At 41.7% G+C, this 12,165-nt stretch overlaps 1 protein-coding gene across 5 annotated transcripts in view; it reads left to right on the top strand.

Moving 5' to 3' along the window:
• Positions 1 to 12,165, top strand: part of CLIP1 (CAP-Gly domain containing linker protein 1) — a 59,525-nt gene that overhangs the window by 20,860 nt on the left and 26,500 nt on the right. For 3 of the 5 annotated variants that reach the window (XR_010030135.1, XR_010030138.1, XR_010030136.1), the window contains exons 4-9: positions 2,368 to 2,492; positions 3,476 to 3,692; positions 6,841 to 7,038; positions 7,402 to 7,505; positions 8,034 to 8,094; positions 9,106 to 9,138. Coding sequence is in view for 1 of the 5 variants with exons in the window: in XM_063173026.1 (XP_063029096.1) it covers positions 2,368 to 2,492; positions 3,476 to 3,692; positions 6,841 to 7,038; positions 7,402 to 7,505; positions 8,034 to 8,094 (705 nt within the window). In the remaining 4 variants the exon portion in view is untranslated. The remainder of the gene's footprint in view (positions 1 to 2,367; positions 2,493 to 3,475; positions 3,693 to 6,840; positions 7,039 to 7,401; positions 7,506 to 8,033; positions 8,095 to 9,105; positions 9,139 to 12,165) is intronic. The other 2 variants (XR_010030137.1, XM_063173026.1) reach the window with 1 other exon arrangement.

The following is a 12,165-nucleotide window of genomic DNA, read 5'->3' on the forward strand; positions in this document are numbered from 1 at the left end:
TGCAGCAGCTTTTCCTGTCCCTGGGAATCCCTGCATGGATTTATCCTGTTCCACACGGTGCCTCAGACACCTCTTCCCTCACTGACCCCACTCACCCTCCTGTGAGGGGGGGTGCCTGTGTTTGGGTCATTCATTTGGGTTTGTTTAAAGAAATCACCACAGACACAAACACACACCATGGAACAGGGAAAATTCCATTGCCTGGCTCAAGGGGTGTGGAAAAGGAGCTTGAGGAATCTCTGTGCACCCCAAAACCTGACTCTTGTCTTTGGAGGGATCCTCCTTATCTAGGCCATTGTTCCAGTTTTCCTGTCTAATTTCTTAAATGGGTTTATAGGGCCTCTTTTGATTTAATTCTTTTTTTTTTTTTTTTTCAGGTAGAAAACAGAACAAAATTGAGTGGGGAAATAGCTTCTAATAGCAGAAGTTCTAATAGCAGAACTACCGAGTCTTTTCACCTAAAGAGACAAAAACCCCTCCCCAAACTTGCCAGAGAAGGAATGAGGAGGAGAATTTGGAACTCATAGTGCAGTTAAAATTTATTTTTATGTTTGTATTTAAGATATTTACCCTCTAGAAAAAGTAGCTAATGTCTGAGTAGCTCTGCCATTTCAGGGGTAGTTCTCCCCAGGGATTATTTTATCAGTATTTTATTTTCTCTCCTCACCACCATGCCAAAGATTTGGATTCTCTGTTACTCTTTGGGAGGTTACAATTCTTTTTTTCTAAGCCAGTCCTAGTGCTTGTTTGTGTGTTCTCTGCCAAGAACACCAAATACCAAAGGTTCTACGAGTTGCTATATTAGGCTGTCATGATAACTGTAAACTTTGTGTGTTTTTATTCCATGGAGAGTAATAATTTGCTACAGTGCCCCTTAAAGCAGGATCTGAAGGTGACCTGCACTTGTTCCAGAATTGTCTCTAATGACAGAGGAGGAGCTGCTACCTTAAATGTGGATAAGTGGTGCTTCTGCTCCCTTTCTCACTTGAATAATATCCAAAAAAGTTCATTATTCTCCCTGTTTTTCTGAGGTTTGTGTGGATTAGAGTTATTTTTCCTCATCAGCTGAAGCTTCATCTTGCCACTGGAGCACAAATGTGTGTGGCAGCTCCTGGGCACTGACTTGGGGCTTTGTGAAGATGTAAAGTCCCCAATTCCTCACAGGTGGCCTTGTGAGTGAGCTCTTCCCAACTGGAATAATGTGAATTTTCTCTTGTACTGTGATCATGCACCTTCATTTACAGCATGAGGAGCTCGTTGTTTTCTAGTAATCCTGGGAGGTTCCCCCAAGAAATAGAATGTCTGCTGTAAAAATTATATGAAATACTAATTTGCTTTTTAGTGTATAAAAAGGAGAATCACAGTCTTTAACAGGAGTTTCATTCAACCTCTCTGCCAAGGCCTCACAATATTCCTGGTGGTACAAGGTGTGCTGGAAAACACAGGTGGACATTTTCAAGCCATTGGTGCATTTTCCATGTGGAATTTTGTGAATCTCTTGAAGAGGTTTCCATCTCCATGTCCCTGTTCTCACAATGCTGGATGCAGGTGAACAGATTTGCACAAATTTAGGGCACACCATATTTTCTTCCTGAACTGCAGGAACCCTGTGGCTCTCCCTGGCAAGTGTCAGCCACACAACACCTTTTCCTTCCCCACTTAATTTAATTCTTCCATCCCCTGGGTATTGGGAAAGGCTGGAGCTCGCAGACATTGCCAGTAATTGGAATGGCTGTAAATATTTAATATGATAAGTTTGAAAGCCACTCTGCTTTCTAGGCTTTCATTTAGGAGTGTTTGGGTTGGTTTTTTTTTATTCTTGAAAGTGAAGAAAAGATAAAATGATTCTCCTCTCCCCAAGGATTCAAATAGCTGGTTATATCTACAGGGTTGCCAAGTGCTCTGTATCATGCTTTATATCAGTTACTTTAAATACAAGAGGGCTGTACTGTGTAGTTTATCTAAATTATTCCTTAGAGAAAATATGAAAAGATTTTGTTCTCATTTAATTTCTTTTATTTTTCCTCACAGAATTAGAATAAGAAGCAAACAGACCTTAGAAATCCTAATCTGCTGTAGAAATTTGTGTGAAACTGTAGCACAAACCTATTGCATTCAGAACATTGGTTATACTGTTAAATGTATTTTTTGTTAAATATGTGTCTTGTTAAATACATTTTTTGTTGTGGAGATCAGTATTTGTTCAACATTAATACAAACTCATGGACAAAAAATTACATAGTTTGAAATAAGAACTGGTTATGTCATTCCTGTGCTTTGTGAACAGGGTTATACCACAAGGTTTGTCACTGAATTTGGGGTTTTATTTGGAAAAGCATTAAATGCAGGTGTTTCTCACTGCTTTAGGTTGGAGGAACAAAGGCTGGAGTCGTTCGTTTCCTGGGAGAAACTGACTTTGCTAAAGGAGAATGGTGTGGGGTGGAGCTGGACGAGCCCCTGGGGAAGAACGATGGAGCTGTGGCTGGCACGAGGTTGGTGCATCCCCAGAGTTACTTTGTGAGATTTTTCTCTGTATTCTCTTTTGGGTTTTTATGTCTTCCATGAGGTTTGCAGTCAGGGGAGGGAGGGAGGCTCTAAAGCTGCCTTTGCTGCTGCTGGGGAGGGTTTTGGTGTGCAGTGGTTTGAGTTCTCTGATGCCAACACTTCTCTCACATTCGTGGGATGAGCTGAGCTCTCCTCCCATGTGAGTTTTATTCATAGACTGGTAATGGAAAACACAATTTCCTTCTTTTAAATGCCTGTTGGATTTCTCAGCTTGGAAGGAATGCTCAGTTAAGAAAATCTCTGGATATCCAGTAGTTGTACTTAAGGGAGATCTTCCAGCATCTCAGGAGCTGGAAGTCCCTGTTCCAACAGATGCCTCCTGGTAGAGATGGGAGCAGTGTAGCTGCTCCCTCCAATCAGTCACAATGAGAAGGCTTAATTCACATCACAATTTAACTTTCTTTCTCATTTGCCATAAGGAATGGCCTTTTACCTTATTAAAAAGAAGTTTTACAAAGATTATCTCACCTTAACATAGCTGATCACAGCTTAAAATTATAAGTGGCTTTTGTCTATATTTAACCAAAGATATATGTCCTGTATCATCAAATATACATAAATGGTATGTATGTAATAAAATATAAAACTACTTGATTTAATTAAAAGCTGATTTCTAATTTTAACTCTGAGCCATCACATCTGTTGGCAGCTCAGAGGAATGTGATGAAGGGAAAAGCTGTGGATATAAAACTGCATCTGAATGGAATTTTTTAGGCACTAGAGCTGTGGTGTTTACTCTGAATTTCTGAAGTCTGATGTGATCGTGCTGTTTGAGACTCTCAAAGCCCCTTTCCCAAACGGGTGTTAAATACAACTACAGTCCAAGAACTCATACTCCTGATCTAGAACTCTCCACAAACCCAGAAAAGAAGTTAATTCCCGCTCTCCTGTGCTTGCTTTGCCCTTGAAGGTATTTCCAGTGCCAGCCCAAGTACGGGCTGTTCGCCCCGGTGCACAAGGTGACCAAGATCGGCTTCCCCTCCACCACCCCGGCCAAGGCCAAGCCCGCCGTGCGCAAGGTGCTGCCCACGCCCACGGCCCTGAAGCGCAGCCCCAGCGCCTCCTCCCTGAGCTCGCTCAGCTCCGTGGCCTCCTCCGTAAGCAGCAAGCCCAGCCGCACAGGACTCGTAAGCTGATTTTCCCTTCGCATGCTGCCCCTCCCTCCCGCCCAGCCCGGCACGGCCCTGCAGGGTTCTTGGTGCTCCTCCTCCTCCAAAGCATGCACGAAGGAAGGAAATCTTAGCTAGCCCTGGAGAGCAGCTGAACGGTTGAATATTTAATTGAAGCTAACAGAGTGATTGCAATAAGAAAGGGGCTTGGGATGGCAGCTGATTTCTCTGGCTGCAGTCTGTGATGGTGTACGCAGGGTGCTCGCAGAGACAAGGATCTGACTCCATGTTTCAGAAAGCTTAATTTATTATTTTATTATATATATTATATTAAAACTATACTAAAAGAATAGAAGAAAGGATTTCATCAGAAGGCTAGCAAGGAATAGAGAAAGAATTATAACAAAATCTTGTGACTGGGCAGCTGGGCTATGATTGGCCATTAATTAGAAACAGCCACATGAGACAATCACAGATCCACCTGTTGCATTCCACAGCAGCAGATAACCATTGTTTGCATTTTGTTCCTGAGGCCCCTCAGCTTCTCAGGAGAAAAAAAATCCTAAGGAAAGGATTTTTCATAAAATGTGTCTGTGACAGCAATCTGCATTTAATTCATTTTCTGAAGCTTCCAGATGTCACACTCGGTTTGTTTGAGCAGGAAGCTTCACGTTGGCTAAAATGTTCCAAATTTCCTTTTGCTGTTCAAGAGATGAGTCAGCTGAGAAATGCAGCAGGAGCAATTTCCAAGTCTCTGCTGACAAGAAGCCTCTTTCTTTTCTTTTAGATTTGGTTTTAATCCTATAAATTCATAAAGGCTGAGTGTTGCCAAGTGCAGTGGCTCAGGTGAAATCTAACACAGTACTAATTCCACCTAATACACTTACTATGGATTCTTTTGAAGTTGCTCTGTTACATAAATGTCCTAATCTTGGGTTGCAGCAGTAAAATGGAAATCTGGGAAGGCTGAATTTTGAGAAGTTTCTTTTATGGCAGTTGAAAACATAGAAATAATTGGATTTTTCCACAGTCCCCTAGCTTATTCCTTTTATTTTTTTTAAACCACAGTCCATAGATAGATCTAATTAGGAAGGGGTGACTCCCAGTGCTGTGGAGCAGGTTCCCTGTCCCACTGTCCCACTGACCAGCAGGTGCCCAGAGGTGACTTCCCCTGCTCCTGCAGGACTGAAGCAGATTACCAGAGGTCAGCAGTCGGTCAGGGCACCAGGGTTAATACCTGGCCACAAAAAGGATTTTTATTTGGCACAAACAGTGGGACTTCATCACTTAATCCATTCTGGAAGTTGCACTTGCAGCTGCAGAGTGCCCTCTAGTTTGGGATCACAGCACTGACACGTGGCACCAAATGCTTCATTCCATGTGCTGTGATCCCCCAAGTTACACCTTGTGAGTGTCTAAAACCTGTTTGCTTATTTTGTTGTGTCCCAGGGATTTTGCATGATTTAGGTCATAAAATACAAAGCTGCTGTAATCCATTATATCTGGAATTAAAATTCCAGCTTTCTCAGGCAGGGTGAACATTTGGTGGCCATCCAAGTTAAAAGGATTGTCCAAATAATTCTGAGACTTTTTCTTTAAAAGTTAAGCTGCTGGCGAAACGAGATTTCCTGTAATCAGGTTTGACCCAGCAGACTTTTCCTGCTTCAGTTTCTAGGAAAACTAAAACTTTTCTGGGGATTTCTGGACTCTTACATTGACTGCTCTGTTGTTCAGGGCTGTTTCTATTTTCTTTTTCCTGAGTAATAAAAGCAGCTGTCAGAGTAGGTGATCCATTGATTTAAGGGGCTGTCTGATGCAGTTGGTGTTTATTGCTGAGTCTGAAGGAAGCTGATGCTTCTCTGAAGAGTTTTGGATTTGTTTTGCAGTTGGGAGTGAGGGGTGATTTGAACACCTTAAACTGTTAGAAAGCAATACACTCTGGAATGGGATTTTTTCTAGAACCTGTGAGGGTCTGAAACAACCACTGCAGCATCAGAGTGAATGTGGTTTATTCTGTCTGGTCCTGGAAGGGACCAGCAGGGTGGGATCCAGGCTGGCAGGAGCTGGGCAGGGATTGTGCAGCAGGGAAGGGGAGGTGGCTGAGCTGGCAGGACAGAAATCCCTGCTGTGCTCTCAGCTGGGGCTGGGGGCAGTGCCAGCTTCCCAGGCTGGCAGCTCTTCAATGTTTGCATCTCTGCAAGGATCATGCTCCTGATTTGGGTGATTAGGCAGAGCTAAAGGATACAACAGCAAACCTTCATGGTTTGGGTTTTTTTAAAAATTAACTGAGCTGTCATTGTCATTTAATACTTAGGCAAATTTCTCAGCTGTTAAAGACAGGTTTTATGAACAGAACTGGATTTTTTTTTCAGTTTTTGCTGTTTTCACAACTATTGCTCACTTAATAATTTTAATTTATTTACTTTCCCTTCTAGCTCAAAAGCTGGTAGCTGGTAGGGACATAGTGAATTTTCCCTGGTACTGATTCCAGTGGGGCAAGGTCAAGGAAAACCTGGTTTCATTTTAGCTACAGTTCTCCTGATTAATTTTAATCTGCATTCTTGAAATTTAATATTCCAAATCTTTTTCCCACAAGTAATTTAATTCCAAGTAATAGAAACATATATTTTATTTTATATACAGTTGTTGTTCTTCACAAGGTTGTAGCTTTAAGGTCAGGGTAATTGCTCTTCATGCTGGCTGCTTTTGCCATGGTAGAGGTGCCAGATGCTGGTGGGAGTTCCCAGAGCTTTTCATGGAGCATTTGGAAGTGTTGGACTGCTGCTGGTGACCCAAGATAATGACCTGTTAAATAGAGACATGATTTTTTTGGCCTACTAGAAAGTTGCCTTTCTTTTTTTAATGCAAAAAGATGCTTAGGAGCATCCTGAGCCAGCCTTTGTGTGAGTCTACACCTTCAACTGAGGTCTTTTATTTTCACTTCATCCCTCCTGCCTCTTCCTCTGGCTGCTCCTCCTTACAGGGCTGTGTGGTGGCCACTGTTAAATTCTGGAAAATGAATTTAAGTGTAAAAGGAGAAGGTGCAGTAGGTCACAGAAAGCATTTGCTCTACTAACCCTGTGTTTGTGGATCTGGAGGTGCCCACTCCACCCCTGTTTCCTTTCTCTTGGTGCAGAATGGTTTTTAACTCATTTACTTTGTGAAGTTGACAGAAACCTCTTCCCGCTATGCAAGAAAAATTTCGGGCACCACAGCCCTCCAGGAGGCCCTGAAGGAGAAGCAGCAGCACATTGAGCAGCTCCTGGCAGAAAGGGACCTGGAGAGGGCAGAAGTTGCAAAAGCAACGAGCCACGTCGGGGAGATCGAGCAGGAACTGGCTCTGGTTCGCGATGGGCACGACCGGGTGAGGGAGTTTGTGTTCCTCTGGAGCAGAGTTAACACCATGGCCTAAACCTCCAAAGTGGGCTTTTCCTGCTGAAAAGGGCTGGGAGTAAGAGGTGCTGTGCTAAAAGTAAAATAATCCATACCTGTGAGATGTCCCTTGTGGGATCTTTGGCTTGATGAGATGCCAGATCTGCTGGATTTAACTCATTTTTGTTGAACTTCACTGCAGTCTTTGCTCATGTCCATATTTGATAACATTCCTGTCACTTGGCCCATCACTTCACCAAATCCTGGCTACTGAGGTACAGGTACATAAATTTAAAAATTCTTTCCAGTATTTCCCAGCTTAGTAAATTTTGGTTTTATTCCTCTTCCTGATTAGCACGTGCTGGAGATGGAGGCAAAAATGGACCAGCTCCGAGCCATGGTGGAGGCAGCTGACAGGGAGAAGGTGGAGCTCCTCAATCAGCTGGAGGAAGAGAAAAGGTAACCCCAGACTGTCCTCATTAGTGTAATTAATGTTCCTTTTGTGCTCCCCTTGTGCATCTTGCTGTTCATCCTGATCCAGACACGTTTCTCAGTGCTGAAGTTTTGATGCAATTGTGACATCTTGAAGTCCTGTGGATCCTTTGGATGTGTCCTGAATTTCTGGCTGTTTCCTACATGGATGGTAGAATATATAGAATGTGAGATCAAACTGCTGATTTAGGTCACCTCAGATCATCCAGAAGGGTGACAAAAGGAGAGAATCAATGAGGATTTCAAGGGTTTTAATACAAAATGCCCTCTTAAGAGCTGCAGGACTAGTGATGCCTTGCTTTGGCACTGGTAGTGTTTTAAGGACAGAAATTTCCCTCCCTCTGGTGCTTCCTGTGAGAAATTTCTCCTTAATGTTGCTGGCAGTTTGCTGCTACAGTGGGAATGTTGTCACTGTCATTCTGATTTCCACTGAAAAGTGAGCTTGAAAGCATTTGCTTCCAAAATTACCTGAATTTTAATGAGTTGTCCCCACAGGAAAGTTGAAGACCTTCAGTTCCGTGTGGAAGAAGAATCCATTACCAAAGGAGACCTAGAGGTAAAATATCTCCAGCTTTGTAAAAGGGATACCCAGGAGGGCAGGAATCATTAAAAGATGCAATCCTGGTCCAGCCACGTGAAAATCATACCCATTTCTGCAGTCCTTTAGTAAGCCCATTGTCCCAAAATTGCAGGATTGCACCCCAAATTCAGTTACACACTTTAGCAAAGGCTGTGCTATGGAAAGGGTGTAGTTACTTAGAGAAAATAAATTAATTCATAGAAAATTCTACCTTTTGCTGTTAAAAGTAACCACTAAGAAGTTTAACCAAAATTTAAATTGTTTTGAAGTTACAAAATTGCAAGTTAATATTTATGCCTTTGAAAATTAATATTGAAGACTTGAACTGTTTGATCCATTTCTTGAGTAATTCCTGTGCTTCCCTTAAGGAAGGTTGATTAATGAAGAGTTTGCACATAAAATGTAAATAGCAATTCATGTGTGCAACTTTTATCTGTTGTTTATAGAATTGTAATGTTGGGCTGCAGCACAGTGTGTTATTGCACACTCAGAATAGAAAACATTTAGGGAAGGATTGCACTCAAGTATCTGAGCACTGCCAGTTTTTTATCCCAAAATTCCAATTAATAAGCAAGATACTTTTAGTTGCTGTATTGTCTAATCAGAAGCATAAAGTACAAACTTATTTAACTGTGTTGCTATCAAGCATTTGTGATTGAAGTGCTAGCCTTATGGAAAATACTCATTTCATATAACATTTCTTTTATTTTAGTCTTCCATCCATTTTAAGATACCTATCTAGACTCTTCATAGAATTCTCCTTTTATTGTTTAGTCCATGGAAATATTTTACTTTTTTATTTTCTGTTAAATCAATTGATAATCATGGCAAACGATCCTAAAGACTCTGGTTTGTCAAGCTGCTTAACTTGGGGGTTTAAACTGAATTCAAGCTGATGGAATTTCTCCTGTTGTTTGTGTTGGAATGGCAGTGCTGAGTCTGCAGGTGAAACATTTTTGTTTGTTTGTTTTTTAATTTTACTGATAGCGAAAGAGGCAGATTTCGGAAGACCCAGAAAATGTAAGAGGGCACTTCAATGTGCAGAGACATCCCATGTTAACAGATTGTGTGCAGAAAATGCTTTTACTGATTCACTAACTGCATAATCTGTTATTGAGACATTGACTCTGGTATTTGTGTGCATGTTGCTTTCAGAGCAATTACAACATTTCTTGGAAAGAATGTGTGTAATGACTAAACGTGGCAGTGCCATTAACTGCAGCCAGGCCAGTGTGGCTTTAGAATTCTGTAGGCTCACAACCTTTGCAGCTCACTCAAGAGTCCAGGAGCTTGCAGAACTTGACTGACCAACATCCTGAAGTGGCCTTAATTTAAATGTAGGATTTTTGCTGTTTTCTTCACAAAATCCTGCCTGCTCTCCTATGAGATCCTGCTGCTGTTCAATAGATGACAATTTTTCTGAGGGAAAAAATCTGTCTAGTCTTCATCTTCCCAAATTTGTTTCCTTTTTTCTGTATGAAATGCTGAGGGGGAACATGATTAAAACCCTCTGAACAATTACTTTACAAAGCTGTCTGATTTTACTGTTTCTTCATGTAGCTCCTCTTCAAATTATGTAGGAAAAATGTGTTACTTGATAACAGAAATGGCCATGCAAGATGTTTAAGGAGTCCTCTTGCTTCCCTAACTCAGATTAGTGGAATTTTAAAGGTAAATTTATCCTCTGCTGCATCCCCAGCCAAGACAGGAAGTTCTCAAGACCAGAGCTGGATCCTGCTGTGCATCCTTAGGGGTTCCCTTTGCAGAGATCCCTCAGGGATCTGCTTCTCCTCCAGTCTCCCCATCAGGCTGATGCTTTGTTAGAAATAAATCTGCATGTGCCCTTCCTTCCTTCCTTCCTCTTGTTTTGTGTACTCCTTCTTTGATCCCATCTTTCCTCCTGACTTCCCTGTTCTGATGTTTCCATTAAAAATTGAGATTTTCACTCTCCAGGGGAGACTTTCCAGGCTGCCCCTGCCTGATCCTGGTGCTGTCCTGTGGTTGTGTCCCAGCACAAGGGGCCTGGAGGGTGCCCTGCCCCATCCTAGAACTGATTGTCAGGATTTGTGGCCTCAGCACAATTTCCCAGTTTGATGGAGATGTCACAGGGAGATTTATTCTGGAGTGAAGGAATAGCCAGAGCACAGAGGTGCTGCAAAAGGCTGATCCAGCCTCCAAGTTTGGGTGGAATTCTGGGAGGTTCAAGGCAGAGTCAGAATCCCATTTCCACATCACCTCCCTGATTGTGAAGCTCGGGAGAAGGGGAAGATGATTCCATTGGCTTTCTTGTCTGTTTTTTTCTTTCCTGTTTTTCTTTTCCATCCAAGTTAAGGTTTGCAATCAAATTATTTTCTTCTTTTTGGGGTACTCTCTCTTCTCAGTTCTGGGTTTCCTCAAAGAGAACCATGATCAGTAAGAATTTCTCTCCACATCATCAGGAGAGAAATTGGAGCAGTTCAAAATTTTTCAGTGATTTTTACCTCAGTAAATCTGGAATCTGTCCCTTGGAAATCAGATTTGATTAAAGGATAATCTCTCATCTCTAAATTGGGAAAAAGGTGTCAAACAAAGATCTCAGGAGTATTCTTTTCTAATCTTTTATTTCCATTTTGGCAGGATTTTAACTTCCTTGCCTTTGTAGTATGTAAGAGATGGGATTTAAAAAACCCCAGTAATCAGTGATGGTCTGTCTGATCTTTGGAGCAGGAAAGCACTGTCTGTAAAATGAATGATCAAAGAGTTTGGGTTTTATGTAGCATAAAAAACCTTAAGGTTACATATTCCAAAGGCACACAGGGGGAATTCTGTAACCATGAGATTTGGGATTTCTTGAGTTTTAGTAGATCCCCTTGGTGAATTAGAATTGAATTGGAATTGAATTTCCACCTTTTAAAGCAGATTGTTTTTCAGACTTACTTACAATTTGGTTGTGGATCAAAACTAACACTGACCTGTGTCAGAGAGAAAACTGAATGGTAGCCACTTATTAAATATTATTTCCCTTAGAATACTTAATTCCATTTTCAAAGGCTATGGGCAGGAAAAGCAATAATCTGTGTTCTTGGAGCATTTTTGCCTGTCACACCCTGAAGATCTTCCACTGAGTGAGAAACAGCCCTGCTACAGAATGAAAGCATCAACAGATCTAAGGAGCAACTTAAAAGTGTCTATGGACCAAGAACTGCACAGAAACATGGCCAGCTGTTTTCAGCTGTTTAAAAAATTCACCCCCTTGGGTGTCTGGATGCTTTTTGGAAGGAAGAACTTGCTGCTGCCGAAGGAATTCTGTGTCTGGAGAAGCAGATAAGGAGCTCATCCCCATCTTTATATTTCTCTTGCATTTTTTTCTCTTCCCCACATCAGAGGTGCAGGTCAGGTTTGAATTACCTGCTGGACTTTCCCTGCTCCTCCCAAACTTCAGGTTCTCTTGCAGGCCTCAGGGACTATCTGAATATCAAGCCAGAATATCAAATATTCTGTGTTCTTGCTAAAAATTCTGTTTGTGAGCAAAAAGCAGGAGGTACCTGCTCACTTGGGTTCATCTGTGTCCTACTTCTCTTTAGGAACCTGTTAGAATTCCAAATATCCTACTTCTTTCTTACTTCCACATATTCTTCAATATATTTAGACATCCATAACTGCAGAGCAACCAGGCTGATTCACTTTTTTATCTGGTTTTGAGGAATCTTGTAGCTTGCTTCCTTCCTGAAAGAGGAGAAGAGGGGGGAAACAGAGCAGGATTTTGGAGTTACAGACAGCCATTCTCTCTCTGTTTCTGTTCAGATAATTCAAACCATAGTGACAGAGGAGCCTTCATGTTCCCAGCTCTTGGCCAGAGGCATTTTTATGGCTGAGACTTAGAGACAGCTACTATCAAAATAAGAAAGTTAAAGTTTTGATTTGTCACATGAGCTTCAGAGGAGAATTTTTGTCCCCTTGTTAATGAGGAATTTTTTATAAAATCAGCCAAAGGCATTAAAGGAAAAGGTAGTGGGATGATAAGGAAAGGGACTTCCCATCCTGTTAGAGCAGGAACAGATATATATG

This window comes from Melospiza melodia, chromosome 20, assembly GCF_035770615.1.
Source record: "Melospiza melodia melodia isolate bMelMel2 chromosome 20, bMelMel2.pri, whole genome shotgun sequence".
In the NCBI taxonomy this organism is placed as follows: Eukaryota; Metazoa; Chordata; class Aves; order Passeriformes; family Passerellidae; genus Melospiza; species Melospiza melodia.